This window comes from Phascolarctos cinereus, unplaced genomic scaffold, assembly GCF_003287225.1.
Source record: "Phascolarctos cinereus isolate Bilbo 61053 unplaced genomic scaffold, phaCin_HiC Scaffold_3;HRSCAF=262, whole genome shotgun sequence".
Lineage (NCBI taxonomy): Eukaryota > Metazoa > Chordata > Mammalia > Diprotodontia > Phascolarctidae > Phascolarctos > Phascolarctos cinereus.
Window position 1 is genome coordinate 223104586 of NW_027555736.1, and position 21088 is coordinate 223125673.

At 41.8% G+C, this 21088-nt stretch overlaps 1 protein-coding gene across 5 annotated transcripts in view; it reads right to left on the bottom strand.

Annotated features, from left to right (window-relative positions):
- NRXN3 (neurexin 3) overlaps positions 1-21088 on the bottom strand; it is a 2091311-nt gene that overhangs the window by 1970426 nt on the left and 99797 nt on the right. For all 5 annotated transcript variants that reach the window (XR_013485433.1, XM_078151451.1, XM_078151449.1 and 2 more), the window contains exon 2: positions 10124-11596. Coding sequence is in view for 4 of the 5 variants with exons in the window: in XM_078151451.1 (XP_078007577.1) it covers positions 10124-10832 (709 nt within the window). In the remaining variant the exon portion in view is untranslated. The remainder of the gene's footprint in view (positions 1-10123; positions 11597-21088) is intronic.

Sequence of the window (21088 nt, forward strand, 5' to 3'; positions counted from 1 at the left end):
AAATAAGCTTTATCACAGAGACAGACTGCTGCTTTACTTGCTGAATACAAGGTCAGTTTATTTTTAAAAGCTGCTGGTGGTGCTGCCTCCTGAAAATCTTTGGAAAATACATTATTTAGAACCATTGCAGACTGGGGAAACAAGGGTTGAAAATAGATATATATGGTGACACATTTAAAAGGGGCCCCATATTGCTTTTAAATAGGTCACCCAAAGACATCCATTTCTGGAAAACAACAGTAGTAATGACAGCCCACTAGCGAGGCCATTTCTAAAATATATCATGGGAACAAACAGGTAGGACCATCCTTCGCCTTTTTCTTTTCCATTTGAGTGTTACCTGGAGAGCAATCCCACAGTGATCCATGGCAAGTAACTCTACTTTGCTATAAAGTCTTAGGGGCTGGAGCGGGGAGGGGGCCTCCTTGTCCCCTTCTGTCAATCTATAACAAAGATTCCCCATCTCATTCCTTGCTCTCATGGCCTCCCTACCCACCCACTTGCTTTGTCCACTTCTCTACTCCCATCATCCCCCACCCCCATGATCTGTTCCACATATGCACAATTCTTTCTTCCCTTTTGATGCTGGGGATTTTAAATTGTCTGTGATTAAGGTTCACTAGGTGAGGGAGAAGGAACACACATACATTCAAAGTCAACATTGCTATCCCGAGACAGCAACCAGTTTTGTTCACATTGAGAATGAGAGAAAGAGAGGGAGAACGAGAGGGAAAGATCAGTTACATTATTGGTTCAAAAGAGCATGGAAGCAACATGAGGGAGAATTACAAATTCATTCAGGAACTACTTCCATTACCACCATTTCTGGGTGCGGAGCTATGAAATTCCAGGGATCTGGAATGCCAAAAGCTTGATGAAGATGTAAAGCTATTTAGTTCAGCAATCTTTCATTAGGTGTATGTAGCTGGTTTCCAAATCCTTCTCCTAAGTCCTCGTTGTTATGGCACCCACAGACTTGATACAGATTCTAGCTCCCAGATCAAGCAACATTTGAGGGATAAAGGCACATTCCAGACCTAGCTTTTGGTAACATCCCCTGCAGCTCTCAGAAAAGTCAAGGTTTTGGGAAAGATGGATTTAATCACTAATCCTAAAAGAGTTGAAAACTTTGCTTTTCACCCATATAGTGATAGAAATGGAATTTGTATTACTTAGGTTAATGATTGATAATCCATTTCAGAGCGTGTGAGCAAGTCATTTGTGGTAAGGAAACCCAAGGACATAGAAAGGCATTGAAGTCTTGGAAATGAATCCCAGACATAGGGTCCCAGGGACTCCAGTCAAAATGTCTGGAATCTTCACCCAGGTGAGAAGTAGTATCTATTTGCCCTCACATGCCATTACCAAAACAGGGATTCTTAGTACACAGTTTCCTGAACTATAAGATAGGAATAATAGTGCCTTCCCAATCTATCTTGCAGAATTATTGTGAAAATCAAACATAAGGAGTATTTAAGAATCCTTTGAAAAGTGATGGCACTGTACAAAAATCATGAATCATAGCAAGTGGAAAATCCATAAGCTTTTCATAAAATCAGGACTTGGCCTGAATGGTGTTAACAGAGACTTCAATAACTCTTACATGTTCTTCATGTTAAGTTCCAGGTGCCTGTTCGACATTAGCAAAACTCTAAAGACTGGCCTAGGCAAATCAAAACCCTGATGCATTGATGTATCCCCATATGACCCCCCTCCCAACCTCTCCCTCATACTCCCTGTCATAAATGTCTAACATTTCTGTAGAGTGGAGTGGAAGAGACTTGGGTAAAAAGAAGCCCAACCCCTCCCCACCCAACAATTTACATCTTCATCTCCTCACTGGCCCCATCCACTCCATGAAGGGAGGGGTAGACAGCTATCTAACTAGCTGGAGTCACATAGAATCCATTCTAGGAGTGCTTCCTAAGGACTTACCCAAACCTTAGAATTCATCAACCTCCCAGTTCTGGGCTTCTGGGACCATCTGATGATGAAACACAAAAGTAAATCTATTTGCTAATGTCAGATGTCACATCAAGGCTCTAGGCAAAATGCCAAAATCTAAGTATTAGTTTCCCTCCCCCACTTTTCTCCTGCCACTGAACCTACCCCCCTCCCAAACCCCCTCCTCCAAGTTTTTAGAGGCAAAGCCAAACAGCTGGCTTCAGTGTTTTCAGAAAAGGGAAGGGCGGCCACTACTCTACTGGAGGAAGAATGAGGGAGGGTTTCCTCTCTTTAAAAGAGGCAGAGACATGATGGTGGGGGAATTAAACAAAACTGCTGTTCCCTCCACAGTTAAAAGTGTGATAATTAGAGCAAGAGGCAGGCTGCTGCTCTATCATTTAGCATACAGCATACCCAGGAAATCTCATTTGGTAATCAAAGTGGAGACAGAAGGAAAAGGAGCAATCAGGCCCCTATTCAAGCCCCGTTTAGAAACAGCCCCTGCTGGCTGGCTTTAGTGGAGAGTTTGGGGCCAGGCAAACCTGAGGCTGGGGTTGCTGGTTGTGAATCAGGTATGGGGTACAGCCCTAGTGCCAGTAGGTTTTTTTTTTTTTTTAGGCTTCTGTCTCTATGCTGCCCCACCCCAGCAGTTGCCCAAAAGGGGAGCCAAGAGTGTGTGTATGTGGGGGAGTCTCTTTTAACTTCTAGTTCTTTAAACACTCCCTCTCCCCCCCTTCATCTTCATCTCCGTCTCCCTACCCCCATAGCCTGGCCAGGGCCCACTCAGTATTCATACAAATTAGGAACAATGCCAGCTGCAATTAGAAGCCTAAGTGTGCATGAGGGGGAGGTGGGAGAGGGGGCTATGTGGGAAATACACAAATGCACCAGGGGTTTTGATTTGACTGGGCCAATCGTTCTAAGTCTTGCTACAAATAGGCAGCTGGAACTTAGCATGAAAAACATGGAAGGGTAATTGGGGTCTATGTTAAGACCATTCAGGCCAAGTACTGGTTTTATGAAAGGCCCATAGGTTCTCCATTTATTTTAAGGGATATTTCAAACTTCTATCATCAAAAAAAATTGAGTTCACTTTACAGTATGTAATATATATTATAGGACAGACACTTGTGTCATAGCCCCAGAGGATTCTGAATTACTGTAACCCAGTAATAATAATAATGACTAGCATTGTAGGGTGCTTTGAGGTTTGTAAAAGACATATCTCATTTGATGCTCACACAACCCTGCAAGGAAAGTGCTATTATTATCCCTATTTTACAGATGAGGTAACTGAGGCAGGCAGAGGGTTAAGTGACTTGCCAAGGTCATAACTAGTAGGTCTCTGAGGCAGGATTAGAATTTAGGTCTTTCTGACTACAGGTCCAGCACTCTATCCATTGGGCCACCTAGCAGCGATGATAGGAAGCATAAGGGAAGGGAAGCAGTTTGATAAAAGTAGAAGCAAATGTTGGTTTGGAAGGAGGGGAGCAGTGTGTTTAGCACTACGGAAAAATGGAAAGAGGAATGGGTTTGGGCTTAAGGGCACCTGGGTTAAAATCCTCTCTCTCTCCCTTAATCCCTGTGTGACTTTGGGCATCTGAATGCCACCCCGGAAACACCACTTATTTCACCTCCATTCTTAGGGACTGATGTCTATTTTAATTACTCCAGCTCTTTGGGCCTCAGTTTCTTCATCTGTAAAATGAGGGGAATGGATTAAAGACACTCTAAGATTCCTTCCAGCTTGAAATCTACAAACCTCATCTAAAGAACTATGCTCCTATGCTCCATCAACCCTGTATGTGTAATATCTCTATTCTAACCATCTCTCTGACACACTCCCAGCTTCTCTAGAGGACCGCCAATTATGAAATGGCGACAGCCTGTTGGTGACAAGCAGATCCTAATTTTCACAAAGGCACTTATTTTGAATCAACAGGATCCAGGCTGTTCAAGGGGCTGTTGCAAGCAAATGAAGCAATTTCTTAGAATCTAGGAATACCAGAGCTGGAATGAACTTTTGAGACCACCTAGTCCAACAGATGAAGAAAATGAGGTATGGAGAAGCAAAGTCACTTGTCCAAGGATAGACAGCTAGTTGGCAGCAGCCCTAGAACTGAAGTCCACATATTTTAAATTCCAAGTCTTGGGCTCTACTTTGTATTGCCTTTGACTTTTTCTAGACTAAGCTCAAATCTTACCTTCTACAGGAGGCCTTCCCTGGTCTCTTCCACCCCTACCTCCCATCCTCCCATTGCTAGTGTCTACCCTCTGACATTACCTTCCACTCACTCTGTAAATTAAATATCTTGTATGCATATACAGTAGTTGTTTTCATGGTGTCTTCCTCTCAGCCCCCTTAGAATATAAGCTCATGAAGGGACCACCCCCCCTTTTTTTTGCCTTTTTCCTCATTCCTAATGCTCAGCACAGAGCCTGGCACATAACAAATGCTTAATAAATGCATGTTGACTGACTGAGTTGGAAAGGAAGCAGATAATCTCAATTGAAGAAACATTTCTTAAATATCCACACCCCTGACCTCTGACACATTATAGCTACCTGACCCTTAACAAGTCATGTAATCTCTTAATGCTTCCAGGCAACTTTAAAATTATTCATTATAGACAAGGTGTCAATCTGCCATTGATAAAGGGAGTTTCCACAATGAAATTTCCATGCAATGATAAACTCAAAGGTCTAAACAACAACCCACAAAATGTACAAGGCACTCAATGAATGCTTCACCCACTTCTGAGCTATTCTGACAGCTTTTATTCATTCTTCTTTCTTGAGTCTGATCCCAAAAGATGTCAAAACTACATCATGGATGTAGTTCTTAATTCAGTAACACTGAAGAGCTGGGATGAACAATCCGAGGCGATGACTTCTTCTTCTTAACTGGTTGTGAAAGCTGTTATGAATGTATATTCATCAATGTGCATCAAAGTGTATGTACACAAATGCCATGGAATATATACCTGGAAAGGGATTTACTTGATACATGGGATGTCTTGGTAAGTATCAAGGCATAAGTGTAGAGAAAAATAAAGTGGAGTTATCTTACGAAGAATGTTCTTTGCCCTCTTCTCTTGCCCACGAGAAACTAACTTCACAATGAGTGGAAATTTCAGTAAAACTAGTATTCAAATGTACGTAATAATACTGGACCAACTCAGTACATCTGTGATGTGTTTAAAAATCAGATACATACACATTGATAACAAAAGAGGCTCAGGACCCAATAAATATCAAACCCATTTCAAGGCAATGACACCGACTCTCAATTATTCATGAGTGGATGATCATCTCCTTTGCCAATTATTTTCAATGACCTGGAAACCCTTCCCCAAAAGCTAGCCAGTTAGTTATCCAAGAACATGGCCACCAATCAAAGGAAAGGGCTAAGAAGAGGTCACAGCTGGGCAGAGAAGCAAAATGAGCATATGTGTCACTCTGGCAGTGTTCAAAGCTCCGCTGTCATTACAAAACCAAAGAATTTGGGGGGATTATCCACCATTTTGTCTTTCATCTACTCCTCTTCTCTGTATGATTGAGGAAAATCAAGAATTTTATCAGACTAGCAAAATTTCCATCCAGGCTAGTCAAATCAATTTTGAGAAGCAAATTATTTCATTATGGCAATAAAAATTCAAAAGGTGGGCTTCCAGAGTCTTGCCTCCTCCTGTCTTCTGTGGCAATGATTTATGGAACTGGCAATTAAGTTGGCAGGCATGTGATCTTCCCCCACACTGCTTCCAACTATCCGGGTCTATACTCAGAACTACTGGGAGTGAGAATAGATATGGAGCAACATCCCAACCTAGGGAAGTAATCCTCAAGTTAAAGATCTTCCCATACAGTTACCAGGCTCCCAGAGTATCAGTCTTTTAGTCTCAGCTGGTATAAAACCAGCTAATCTACATTTTGCATGATTACACATGTATAACCTGTATCAAATTGCTTGCCTCCTCAATGAGGGGAATGAGGACTGAGGGAGAGATTTTGGAATTCAATTTTAAAAACAAATGTTGAAAATTGTTCTTACATGTAATTGGGAAAAATAAAATACTAAGTGAAAAACCAGCTAATCACGACTTTTAACAAAAAAAATTTTAACTAGATTTTAAAAAGACTGGCCCTTTCTGGATCTGTAGTATCTCTATTCTGATCTTTCTTCCTGTAGATTCATCTTTTGAAGCATAGAACCGCTTTGGAGGTCACTGCAGTGAGGAGGTATACCCCCTCCCAAGATATTCAAATGGACCACACTAATAACAATGCCAGGTTGACTAGAAGCTAATGGACCGCAGAGCACACCTCTAGCATGCCAAGAACCACATTAATCTGAAGTTGCCAAAAGCCTCATAACTTTCTCCACCCATTTAGTCTCCTTGGTGTAAAGCAGGGGTTTATCTCATTCCCTGATGGCTTGAACTTCCTTGCCCTGTATAGCTCCCAGAAAAAGCAAATAGGAGATATCCCTCTCCAGGGAACTAGGAGATTTGGGTAGCCAATGTATAATACCAACTCCTAGGGAATAGCTTTGCCTATTTGAACATGGTAAGGATAGAAAAAGGACTGGATTTGTGATTTTAGTTTTTTTTTTATCAAGATTTCAATTATTGTTCAATAATAAAGGCAACTCTCAGATGAGGAAACTCCCTTCACCAATGTTGGGTAACCACCTTCTCTGCAACTTGTAATTTTAGAGAAGGGGTTCTTAACTGTTTCTGTGTCATGGACACCTTGGGCCATCTACTGAAATCTAAGGCCCCCATCTCAGAATGATGTTTTTAAATATATAAAATAAATTATGTAAGATTACAAAAGAATCCAAGATAGAGAGAAAAGGGAACAAGCATTTATTAAGTGCATACTATGTGCTAGGTAGTATGCTAAGAACTTTATAAACATTATCTCATTTGATCCAATTAAATTGAACTACACTTATCAAAATATGAAGGGACAAAAAAGTTCACAGGTGCCAAGTTAAAAACTCCTCTCAGATGTGCAGTGGATAGAGCACCAGCCCTGGAGTCAGAAGGACCTGAGTTCAAATCCAGCCTCAGACACTTAACACTTACTAGCTATGTGACCCTGGGCAAGTCACTTAACTCCATTGCCTAGCAAAAAGAAGGAAAAAAAAAACTCCTCTCAGAGAGTTGCTTAGAGAACTGAGAAGTTAAGTGACTTACCCGAAGTCACATAGCCAGTAGAGGTCAAAGTAAGACTTGAACCTGGTTCTGATGCCAGCTTTCTATCCACTAGGCTATGATGCCTCTCAGCATAATGACATGCAATTTATGAAAAAATCAATGCCTCCCACTTTCCCAGCTTTACTACATTATCTTTAGGAAATAGACAGGTACAGTTGAGTCCACTTATCTAATTTTATATGTAGATCTGCTTGACATTTTAGCAACTGCTGTCTGTGTCTGTTTCTATGTGTGTGTTCTTATGTGTGGTGTGTATTTAGGAGCTCTTTATAGGTAAGGTATTTTCCCCAGCTCAGTCTCTAAAAATTAACTGTGTGTAGAGAAAACGAATATGTTCTAGTAGCATGCAATGCGCTGATGTGATTGAATAAGCATTATTGCAGTTACTAGACTCAGTAGGCCCCAAATTGTCACCAGTGAGCTTTGCCACTCTCCTCCCTTTGAGACTTTATCGTCCCCTGTTCCTCCCTAGCAAATTTGCTACAAAGTGGTTTCCACTTGGTTTAGCTGTTTGCTTAGCAACGGGATGAATGAGCTATGCTGTGGTTTTGACATCTACAGACACAGGTATCAATCAATAGCCTCGTAATGGTCTGAAACTTGTCAAAATATACATATTGCATTTAGCTATTAAAAATCAATTATGTCCCATCTGGTCTGAAGAAACTCCATCCAGGACTGAAAAACACATTCGTGGACATGCGCGCGCACACAGACGCACAAACAAAAAGAAGAAAAGAAAAGGGAAAGACAAATTGTACAAGTACACAGTGCAGAGATTCCATCCAGCTGAAAAGTGCTGATCCAAACCTGCCCAGAGGAAATGAGTCCATTTAAACACAAAAATGCAGTCAAGGATAATCAGCAAGTTAGCTACACATTTGCAAACAGCCTTTCCCTTGAAAGAAAGAATGCCAGACTTCAGTACTTCAATACAAGTTCCGAGGGTGGAACCGATCCCTCTGGATGAAAGAAAAAAATAAGCGATCATGTCAGCATCTTCACAAAGAACTTTACCCATCTTCAGACTCTTAAGATAGAACTTCACCCACAGTCAAAGATGGCTTAGGAGCCAGTGACAACTCTAGAATGTACTCTGAGCATTGTTCCTACACATTTGTACTGTCACGTTTCCTTGCATGGTTTGGAACCTGGAATGGTAAGATTGGGGTTCCCGCTATCGCTTTTTTCCATTCCCCTCTTCTGATGGTTCTAGAAGTGAAAATGGAAACGTATCTATCACCACCAGTTATTATAGCGCAGCCATGTAAACAGAGCTACGTTGTAAAGCCCAGCAAAGAGAGGAGGAAAAGGTAAACTATGGGAGCTCTCATCCAATGAACCCACAACAAGCCCAGAAACAGGATCTCTTACTTATAGACGTTCCAATGTGAAAGTCACCTGTAAACTAAACACAGATTTCAAAATTAGATTAAAGAAAAATCAGGTCAATTGCAGCTTGCTTTGAGCATGGAGTTGTCCAGAAAGAGTCCAGACCAAAGCTTCCTACACAACTGCGGGCACATTTTAAAAATCAGTTCTGAAGCAGAGGGATTACACCTCAATAAAGACATCCCGGGCATAAAGTAGTAAGAAACAAATGTCAGTCCCTCTCACTTGTCCTCCCATTAACAATCCCTCCACCTCACTATAGCAAAACAGGACACTACCATAAGGACCAGGAACTTGAAGAGGTTCATGAAAACCAAGGCAAATTAATTTCTGTCATCCCCATCCCATATGCCCTTGAGGACAGGCCTCAGGAAATATTTAGTCTCTGCTACTGAACTTTCTAGCCAGTCGCCAAGACAGAGCTCCTAGTTAACCCATATGAAGTCCAAAAGCTTCACCACCACAGACCCATTGGTCCTATATTTTGGGGCTGGGAAATTGGTAAACTAAAATTCAAGCTTCTTCTCCAGACCGAATTTCAAGACAGACTAAGAGTTGGGTCTCTGATCCAAGAGTGGCATATGAAACCTGAGCCATATGCTTCAGGTGTCAGCAATAGAAGTCTGGCTAGCTATCTGTCCTCTGAGCCACAGCTGTATTTCAGAACACTCTCCAAGGCTTGGTGAGCATGCCTAGGCTCTTTGGTTAGATAAAGTATTGAATCGCCTCTCCAGTCCTATGCTACTTTTGTTTTATGAAGTCCCAAATATAAACAGTAGACTTAATGGGAGAAAGAAAGTCTGTGGGTTAACAGCTGGGAATAGAAAGATACCATGTCAAGGGCCTCATATAGCCTTTAACAACCACCAGGAAGTCCAAAAGGAGAGTGATCATCCCCATTAATGGGAGTTCCAGTGGGGCCTCATGAACCCACTCCTCCCTCAAGGTTCACCTCTCTCTTTTTGATGCTCTGAATACAAAGTTCCACAGGCATTATAGGGACAATGGGGATAGAGAGTTTTCTTCTCATTTCCAATTTACTTATGGATCAAAAGGGGACAGGGGCAGCTGCTTTGAAATTCACTTCTTGTCTTCCTATCAGTGGCAAGCCTTTGTAGGCTCTGGGAACCCTGGATACTCACTCTAGGGGAAAGAGAGGCACAAATGGGCCCTGGCAATTCCAGTTTGCTTTTTGAGGAGTGAGATGCATGGCCAGATCCCCAGTTTGTGAGGCAGTGATTCTCCAGACTTCAAACTTTATTCATTCTAGTCAGTCCTGTGGATGCCGCAGAGGCAGCTGCCCAGGAATATAAGTTTCACACCCCCACAACCCTCTCCTTGGAGACAAGGACACAGCCTCTTCAGCCTATAAGGAAGTAGAAGTTATAGAATAGGTCCATTTCCTTCTCTTTACCTACACCAACTGGAGGCTCTAGGCTTCTGAAACCAAATTGGTGGTTCTGTGGTAAAAGTAGGGAATGTTTGTATGTATATGGGGTGCCCGTGTGCACGTAGGTAGGGAAGAGTGTTGAGGTTGGGGTGAGATGCAGGAGGGGCAGCCTTACCTTCGGAGCAGAGCTTGCCACCATAGCCAGTGGCAGAACAGTCACAGGTTGGGTGGCCATCTAGCAGGAAACAGACTCCACCATTCTCACATGGGCTTTCAGCACAAGGACCCTCAACCTCCAGCTGGACCCCCTGGGTCCCCAGAAGACGAGGTTCTGAGTTGCCATATTTAAGATCCAGGATAAATCCCTTGAAGGCAGGCATGGCCTGCACCCCATCCAGGGTCAGGGCAGAGGGCCTTATATCAGCTGGGACCCCTCCAATGAACAAGTCACTGACCACATCCATGTGGGGCCGCTGAGGCTGGACCTCCCCAGGCCTGGCCTCCCCATCCAGCACCAGCACTGTCCTCGTTCGGTCACGGCTCACCATCAGGAAGTGCCAGCTGCTGTCATTGACCTGCCTGTCTGACAGCACAGCCGTCTCAGCACAGTCCACACTGAAACGGAGCTGGACGCGACCATCCACCAGGGAGAGGCAGAGGAAGTCACAGACACCACCGTCATCCAAGTAGAGAAGCAGGCCAGCTGAGACGTTGGTCTTGAACTGGAAGCTCAGGTCACTTCGAGTACTGGCATCCCAGCGGAGGTAGCGGGCCCACTGGTTTGGAAGGCCCATGAACTCCAGGCCCAAGCAAAGCCCCAGCAGAGAGCCAAGCAGAACACTGAACTTCAGAGTGAAGTAGATAGCGTGAAGGGTGAAGCCCATGGCTCCTGTTGGGGGTAGGCCCAAAGCTGTGGGTGAACTAGGCTGAGGGAGAGGAGGGGAACCTCAGGGAAATAAACTGAGTGTTTCTCTGTTGGGAGTAAGCAGAATGCCAGATAGAAGAAAGAGGCAGAGATAGCACATGAAACGTCAGAAAGAAATACAGATAGATAAAAAGAGAGTATGGGTGTGACACCAGCCAGGGATCAGAGACAGATGTCGTAACCAATAAATCCTTTGAGAACAAGAAAAGAAAGAGGAGTTGGAAGGGGCAACAGAGGAAGAGGAGAGAATGGAGGAAGGGCTGGAGGAAAGGAAGGTATTCCTCTCCAAGAAAAGATCTCAGCTATCCATGTAGATCCGGAGGCCTTGATTCCAGGAGAAGATACAGAGTGGGTTTGGGGAATCCTTCGGGAAATGCTCTTCCCTCAGGAAGGGTCCCTATGCTACTCAAACCCCAGATGCCACTGGGGAGCTGGGGCAACGGGGGTGGCAATGGCAGCAACAATGTTTGAGGGAGGAGCGGTGAGGTGAGCAGAGTGAAGGGTAGAAACAGGACAAGGACCAATCCTGGCGGTCTACCTCCTAGTGGCAGGAGACCAGGTGGATGAGGGTCGAGCAAAGCAGAAAGCTCAGGCAGAGCACAGCTCCTGGAAGAGCAGAAGCAGATTCAGGCTTCATGGTGGGTGCCAAAGGTAAGCCAGCCCATAACTCACCCCCCAGCACCCAGAGAGGCTCAAAGGCTCCAAACAAAATTTCTTCAGAACCTGGAGTGGGGAGGGTGGGGAGGGGAGAGAAGGGAAGAAAGAAAAAAGAAGAAAAGATTAGTAACATGTTCCATAAGTTATATCACTTCCTTTTCTAGTACCATCCTTCCTACTGCCCTACCACCACCATACCCACCTCCCTATATTTCAAATGTAATGGTTCTAGTGCCTGTATTTGCTTTATTGTGAATCAGAGCAAGTTTCCTACACTTACAAGGCTTGGCTTCTCTATTCTCAAAAACTATAATGATAAGATCCCTCTTTAATCCGTCTCTAGGGTGTGGTGAGAAGTTGTACAGGGAGAACTTTGTTCCAAGATGTTCACTGAACTTAATTCTCAAGAGTGAGCAAGACATTTTGAATTCAGTGGCCCATTTAATAATTTTTTTCATAGATTATAGCTATCATGCCTGCTTTCTTTTTAAATTTTTTACTCCTGTTTTTTTTTTACATCACATTTTTTCCTGACACATTTTTGCTCCATCCCTAGTTTCCCTAGGAAGACACTGTAGACTGAGAAACAGAAAGTAACACTGGTGTTCTGCATTTCTAATAATCAAAAACTCTTAAAACAGATAAATAGGGGGTAAATATGGACATTGCAAAAGGAGCATTTGTTAACAATATGATTGATCATAGAGTTTCTTTATATAGCAAAAGACCTTAGTGAATTTTAGGTGATTATGTTTCCAAAAATTCTATTGTCACAATTTCCAGGGATATAGCCATGGAATAAAGTGAAATATCTACACAAAATTGAAAGACAAAACTAACAAAGAGTTAAAAATCATCCCTCCAGAAATACATCAATCATACTGAAGTGGGCCAGTGGAAGGAGAAGGTATAGGGAACTAGAGAAGCAGTAAGACTCGGCATCAGTAGAAGAAACAGGGACCAACATTGTAGCCAACAGATACAGGGACCTTCCTTCTAGCACATGAGGGACCTACTTTGTCTTGATTTACTTTGTCACTTCTTTCCTCCACGATCTTTCCAAAAAGAGTTCACAAATATTCTGCAGCTTATGGAAAGATGTCTTCTGAGAGAGACGAACAAAGACAGAGACAGAGAAGGAAGGAAAGAAAAAAGGAAGGAAAGGAAGGAAGGAAAGGAAGGAAGGAAAGAAGGAAGAAAAGAAGGAAGGGAAAGAAGGAAGGAAGGAGGGAAAGAAGAAAGGAAGAAAAGAAGGAAGGGGAAGAAGGAAGGAAGGAGGGAAAGAAGGAAGGAAAGAAGAAAGGAAAGAAGGAAAGAAAGGAGGAAAGGAAGAAGGGAGGGAGGGAGAGAAGGGAGAAAGTCCAACCATCTATCCACCTAGTTCTGAATCCATCTAAGCATTTTATCACCTACTCCAAATCTTGCCATCTTCTCCATAACAATATTATAAGAAAATTTAGCTTTGCTAAAATCTAGGTAAACTATATTCACAGCATTCCCCTTGCCTACTCATTCAATAATTCTGGGCAAAAAGGAAAGAGGTTAGGTTAACATTATCTGTTCTTTTTTTTTTTTTTTGGCTAGGCATTGGGGTTAAGTTACTTGCCCAGGGTCACACAGCTAGTAAGTGTCGAGTATCTAAGGTGAGTTTTGAACTCAGGTCCTCTGACTTCAGGAAGAGTCCACTGAGCCACCTAACTGCCCCAACATGATCTATTCTTGATGGAGACATGCTACTTTTTTTTTTATCATCACTGCTTCCCTTTCTACATATTTGTTAACCATATCTGAAATGAGACATTCTAGAATTATCCAGGAATCAAAGTCAACTTCACATGTAGTGAACTGTAACCTATAGTTTGCAGATTCTGGGTTTTCTTTTTTAATGGGGCATTTGCCTTCCTCCAGTCTTGGGGTACCTGTCTCCCCTTTTCTATGACCTTTCAAATATCACCAACAGTGGTTCAGCAATTATACCGGTCAGTCAACAGACAATTACTAAGCACTTATGTATCAGGCATTATACTAAATGCTGGAGATACAAAAACAAAATCTGGCAGGTCCTTGAGGATCCAAGGGTGTAGTTCATCTGGGCCAGGTGACTTGAATTCATCAAGATCAAACAGGTACTCTCTTACTAGTTCGGGTATCAAGTCCGTGTTAGTCATTTTTGTTCTGTCATTTCCAACATAAAGACTCTTCTCCATTGCAGGGAACAGAAACAAAAGATAAGGATGGAGTAGTCGCTCTCCTATTGCTTGTCATCACAGTCCCATTCACCTCTAGCAAAGGTTTTGTTCCTTCTGTGATTTCCCTTTTTTCTCCCAATATAGCTGAAAAGCAAGTGAACAAACTTTTTGTTGTTCTTAGCTTCCCTCACCAACTTGAGTTCATTCTGAGTCTGAGCATTCCTACTATGTGTTTATAGAACTATGTCACACTTTTCTATACATTCCTTGTTATCTGGCCTTATTTCTATCTTTTGTCCATTTCTTTTTTTTTAAAAAAAAGGATTACTATGTATGTAATAGAACCTGTGGTGTAAGTACCAGAATAACCAGAATAGTCTGGAAAAGCCACTCTTACATCCTTCCAAACAAGAGCTTATTACCCACTGTGAGTCAATCAAAAAATTGGACAAAAGGGAAACCCTAGGCCAAGATGGTTGAAGCCCAATAGGATGCCTATCCTGGGAAAAAATAAAGGTCAGATTGAAGTGAACCAAGCACCAACTGGGAAAGCAGTCTCTGTCTCTGTGTGTGTGTGTGTGTGTGTGTTTGTGTGTGTGTGTGTGTGTGCGCGCGCCACACGTCATCATAGGAATTGCTGGAAAGGGTCAAATGGATATTGTCCAAGTTCTTCAGGTTGGTCTAATGTAAAACTTTTTTGAAGCATGTTAACCCTTGCCTCATAAAAGCATCAGTGATTCCTTATAGCCTATTGAAGAAAGTTTAAATTCTCCTACTTGGCAGTTAAAAACCTTCCATAATCTTGTGCCCCTTTATCTTTCCAGGCTTTTATCATTCTATTACCCTCTATATACTCTGTGATCCAGCCAAATTGATCTAGCCTGTGTGTCCAAAATGTGTCAACATTCTCTCACCTCCTTGTCTGTATTTACACTATTCTTTTGGCTTATGATGCCCATTTCCTTCTTCCTCTGTTGAATTATTTTTCTTCTAGTGCCATCTCAACTCCTGAAACCCTCCTTATCTCATCCTGATGTGATAGATACTGTGCTAGATTTGAATTAGAAGTTAAATTCAAATTCTTCATCTGACATTTACTAGTTTTGTGGTAATGGGCAAATCACTTCATTTTTCCAAGTCTCAGTTCTCTCATCCACAAAATGGAGATAATAATATACGTAGTTCTGACATCACAAGGTGGTTGTGATACTCAAATGAGATAATGTACATAAAGAATTTTGCATACATTCAAGTGCTATATAAATTCAGTTATCAATATTATTATTATTATCTCTCCTATCACTAGTATACTCAGGATTTTCCTCTCCTTTCTACTCAGACTCTCAAATCTCAACCAATGCAAAAAGACCCAGACTGCCAAAGTCCTTTTCAACCTTGTCTTCACTATAGTTATGGTGCTTTTTTGGGTGGGTGACAGGTTGGATAACTCATCTCACCCAGGAGCAAGCTTCATATGCACTAAGCAATCACCTCCACCCAATCCCACAAACCAAGGAGGGCCTGAGTAATACAGTTAGACCCCCAGAAAAGGTACCTTTCCTATCCACAAAGCCTCAGATCTCCCACAAAATGAAGATGACTGGGAAAGAGTAATTTCTGAGAGAGTAATTTCTACTTCTTGGTGGAATCCACCACTAATCCACTTTTCACTAAGGAGTGGAAGGCTCTCAGAAATTACTCTTTCCCAATGGAGCTATTATCAAAGGGAGTGACAAGTAGGATCTCATTTTCAAAAGCTGAATCCGTAGGAATGTCCACATCTGAATTATGATAATCATGCCAGTGTATAAGTAAGGGAAAAGATAAACTTCTGTTTTCTGGATGAAATGCAGAAAACATGTGCAGCATTTATAAACCACAAGAGGGAACTTGGTGCTTAAGAAAAAGGAGTTAGCTAATACCCCTAGGATTAATTAAGATCTGGGAAAAATAGGAAAAGAAGAGTAGAAAAAGTGAAAAGATTCCCTGAAAATTATTCTAATCCTTCTACACAGCAGACTACAAAGCCAGGAGGGAGAGCCAATATTCTCTTTGCTCTCCGTAGAGAAGCCTCATCACCACTGCTCAACAGCTTCTCCTCCCTTGAAGTCCATGTCATCCGATGATGCCACCTTCTTTCCAATATTTGTTGTAGGCATCACTAAGTATGCAATGTATTCTACCATCTTTTTCAATGGCCTCAGCACCTGGTTTACTTTTTTACTCTCCACCCTATTCTCTATCATCCACAATGACTTCAAAACACCCAAGGCTCATAGCTCCTTGATGACATCTTCTATAACTTTCCTTTTTTCTGTACCTTTGACATCTCATAGGGCAGCCATACCATTACTTGTAACTATTCCATCTCCAAGATCTTGAACCCTGAGATTTCTTTCTCTTACCACAATTTTTTTCCTAGCTTCATTCCTATCTAAAATCCCACTTCATGACAATCTTTCAACCCCTCAACCATACACTTGGTTTTGCTCTGAAATCCTTACCCCCTATTTCTCTAAATGTTATTGTCCTGTTAATTCCCAACACTGAGTTACTCCCACAATCTCCTACCTTTGCACTCTAGTACCGTGAAATACTGCCTGGAGAAAATAATGACTTTACACTACAAAGACATGCTATGCAATGTGAGATGAGCCCTCATTGCTGCATAGCAATCTAGTTATTCCCTTCTTATCAGTTTCTAGTTACTTTCTTCATGGTGGCCATTCTAGACCTCCCCGAGCCCCTCACCCAATCCTGTTTTTTTCACTTTCACCAGATGATCTTCCCTCCAGAGATTAGTTCATACAAAATGAGTTTCTTAAACTCCCTTCTTCCACACCTCAAATCTTCTTTTCCTAACTTATCATATTTTTTTCCCTCCTGCCTCTGAGGAAGAGGTAATACCCCTCATTGCTAATGTTAACCCTTTCATCTCTTTTTTGGATCCCATTACAATCTTTTTCCATAACCTTGTTCTGTTAGTCCTACTCTTTTGCATCTTTTATCTCTCCCTTTCCCTAGCCCAGAGAGTTCAGACTCTATGCTTAAAAATACATTTAAGTCATTCCTATTAAAAAACACATAAAATGCCATCTTTTAAGTCCTATTTCCCTACAAGATATTCTGTTTGTCTCTGTCTCTGTCTGCCTGTGTCTGTGTCTGTCTCTGTCTCGGTCTCTCTCACCCCTTTCACTAACAAACTTAAAGAAATGAAGTTTTCTCTCCAGTTTCAGATGTACTACCCCTCCTTTAGGGGAGCCAGATAAAATTCAATTTCAGGACCACATTAAAATCAAGGCCCGTATTACTTCTAAACCTAGCATCCCTCAATTAGCATCCTAACTCTGCTATGAACTCACTGTATAATCTTGAGCAAGTCATAAGTCCTCTCAAGTACTCAGCTTTCTCTTCTATAAAATAAAGTTGGACTACATAATTTCCAAGGAAAGTCTGAAAGGATCATTGGTCTAGATTAGAAAAAGCCTTAAAAGTCATCTAGCCCAATAACCTCATTTAACAGATGAGAAATCTAAAGCCCAGAAAAATTAAGTGATTTGCCTAAGGTTAAGCTCAGTACGTAGCAATGTCAGAATTTGAACTCAGGTCCCATGACTCCAACTTCAGTATATCTTTCACCACACCAGGTTAATTTAAGCTCTGCTGTTGATTCTGTAATGACTCCGTGAAAGTGTTTTCTCTTTCTCCAATCTCAACAGTCTCTCCAGAGGCTACACACTTATTCCCCTCTTGGGAAATGCTGATTTGGAGGAGAATGGCACCACTTCTCCTGCCTCTGGGAAGTTACCCAAATGGGCATGATAAAAGCACAGAATAGCATACCATTAAAAGTATCCTAAGCCCCAAGAGGACAGCTCTTGGCATTTCTTAGAGAGAACTCTGAAGAGAACACATTCACCTACAGCACCTAAATAGCCCAATGATAAAAAGGGTGCTCTGGCAACTAAAAAAAGAGGGGAATCTGTGAAACTACCATCATCAAGGTTCAGGAGAGCCCAGGCTGGCCATACACAAAAGCCTTTTACTTTAAAGACTGGCTGAAGGGGCCCAGCCAGGAATTTTTGAGGCACAAAAACACTTATCTGTTGAGTGAGAACCAAACAAGAGAATGAGTGACATTATCTAATTGCCAGCTAATTTCCATAATTACCAGGAGGCATACTTTATGTAGGGTTAACATCTTTGCAAATGTCTCATAATCCGGCTGCTTTAGCCAAATAGTACTCTGACATGGGGGCTATTCCCCATCCAAGATGGCTCCCAGGGGTGAATCTAGATTCTGCTCCCACCCTCTATCACTTTCTTTTCCTTGGTTACCTGTAAGATTTTGTTCAAAATTAAAATCACCAGAGAAATATCTGTAACATGGGAATAATAATAGAAACTGCCTCACAGAGATATTGTAAGGATCAAATGTATGTAAAGTGATTTCCAAATCTGAAAGCACTACATAAATGTCAGCTCTTATTTCTTCCCCAATTGCCCACGGTCTTGGTGCCTCCCCTAGGGGACACACAGGATAGAACGTTGAACCTGAAGTCAAGAAGACCATGAGTTCAAATTTGGCCTCGTACACTTAACCATCTGTGTGATCCTGGATAAGTCATTTAACATCTTTCTCCCTTAGCATTCTTATCTGTAAAATGAGCATAACAATAACAACTACCTACCTCCAAAGTTGTGAGGATAAAACTAGGTTTTTGTGAAACACTTTACAAACCTCAAAGTGCCACATAAATGCTATCTATAGTATTTATTATTACTCCGTATTTATATTGTATATTTTTGTTTTATTTCAGCACGAGGCTCTTCCCAATCCCCTGACAGCTAATACCTTCCCCTCTGAGATTTCCTTCCATCGAATACATGTATTTCATGTGCCTAGTTATTTGCATATTGTCCACCCCCTCCCCTACACACACACACACACACACACACACACCCCTGCCCCCATTAAAACATAAGCTCCTTGAGGTCAGGCTCCATTTTTGCTTTTCAGTGTATCGCTAGCATTTAGCACAGTGCCTGGCACATAATAAATTTTAACTTATTTAATAAATGCTTATTGGCTGACTGACATCTACACACCTGTTGCTTCCTCTCTAGAAAAGGCAATCTCTTTGAGGACAGAGACTAATTTTTTTTGTCATTATATCTCCAGAACTTAGCATATTGTTTGGCTCATTACAGAGGTCTAGTAAAGGCTTGTTGAATAAATGAATGGGAATCAATGCAGAGCTTGAGCCATGTACCATGCATAAAGGAGTGGTGTTTACAGTCTGTGTACATAGGCCAAGAGGTAGCTTGGGAAATGGAGACAACACTAGTCTTAGAGAAAAAAGATTTGAACTTGAGTAATGGGGGCAATACTTAGCTATGTGACACTGAGGAAGCCACAACCTCTCTGTGCCTCAATTTCCTAATCTGTGAAATGGGTGCAATGATACTCAAACTATTTATATTTATAGTATCATCAGGTGATACAATCAGTCGGAAGGGGTTTTAGAGGCCAAGTCCAACCTTTTCATTTCATACATGAGAAAACTGAGGCACAAAGAGGTTAAGTTTCTTGCCCAGAGTGACACAGCTAATAAGTATCTGACATGATTAGAAACTGGGTCTTCCTGAAGCCAAGGCTCATTCATTGCACCACTCTGTTGTGAGGAAAGGTCTCTATAAATCTTGAAATATGATAAATATGTGAATACTAGTATAGTAGGGGAAGCTAGGTGGCACAGTCAACAGAGTGCCAGTCCTGGAGTTAGAAAGACTCCTCTCCCTGAGTTCAAATCTGGCCTTAGACACTTACTAGACCTGTGCAAGTCACTGAACCTCTGTCTGCCTCAGTTTCCTCATCTGTAAAATGAGCTGAAAAAGGAAATGACAAATTACTCCAGTATCTTTTCCAAGAAAACCCCCAAAAGGGGGTCATGAAAACTTGGACATGACTGAAAATGACTGAACAACAACAATATCAGTATAGGAGTTGAACAGATTATAAGAAGACATTTCCTTCCTGCTTCCAGCTGACTACAAAAATATGCTGTCCTCTCCCCACCCCAAATCCTAAAGAGTCTTATATGATCAGGGTAGTGGCACACATTCAGGAGAGGTCTATCAAATGCAACTGTAGCCTCTTTACCCAAAGTGGTGAGGATAATGTGGGTAAGGACAATCAAAGGTACATGGAACAGTCATTGGAAATCATACCTACTAGTTGCCTTATTCATCCTACTGGATCCCCTAGCTTCAGATGGTCAAGACCAGTCTAATCTCTGTCTAGGAAGGGGTAAATTGAATACACCTTCCTCTCCCTTCTTAATCACTCCTCAGCTCTTTTCCCTAATCACACACTGAGCAGGAAGACAACACTCTGTTCTATACTCTTCAGCCTAGCCCATGGCTGCTGATTTACTTACTGTTTCTCACATCTAGACTTTGAGTCTACTCTATTTGCTTTTGGCTCCTCCTTCTTGAGATCCCTCATGAGCCTCTTTCAGTTAAGAATTCATCACAAGCACTCTAAAGAAATGTTTGTATTTAGGTCTTTAGATCCCACACTCCAGCCAAGTGTCATATGTCTGTGCTTACCCTCTCCTCTCATGAGATGTCTTACAAGTTCCACATTCCTCTGCCTCCTCTGAAAGGGAAATAATTCCAATAAACACAGCTCAGACCAGAAGAAGGCAAGGATAGCAACTCACAAGAATTCAATCTAATATTTCTTTAATGATTCAGATTTGAAGAAGAGTATAGGATGTATCCATAATGCAAGAAAAAGAGAAAGAAAAGGGGGAAGAGACAAAGTGGGACTACTGAAACTCTTCTTTACAGAGAATTCTAATGCTGAAAGGAGCTATCATCTAATCCAACCTTATCCAGTTCAAAGCAGCAAATATTAAGTGTTTACTACGTGCAAGGCACCAAACGTGATGTTGGGTGTACTAAGACAAAGAAGAAATAGTCACTGCCCTCAGGGAAATTATACTCTATGGGGAAAGGGGAAAAGATAAGAGACAGAGAGGCAGAGACTGAGAAAATGAAGGAGGAGGAGGAGGAGGAAGAGGAGATGGAGGAGAGAGACAGAGAACATTTATTAAATGATTACTATGTGCCAAGCAATGTGAATTACACACACACACACACACACACACACACACACACACACTCACCAGTTTCTACTCTTAAAGACCTTACCTTCTAATAGGACAAGACAAAGTATAAATGGGAGGCAGAAAGCAGAGTGGGGAAAGATGGGAAGAAAATACCAGTGGGGCCAGGCATCTGAAACAAAGGTAGAACAGACTAGAGAGAGAGCTGGAAGGAAAGTGAGCAGCTTGGCTAGAGA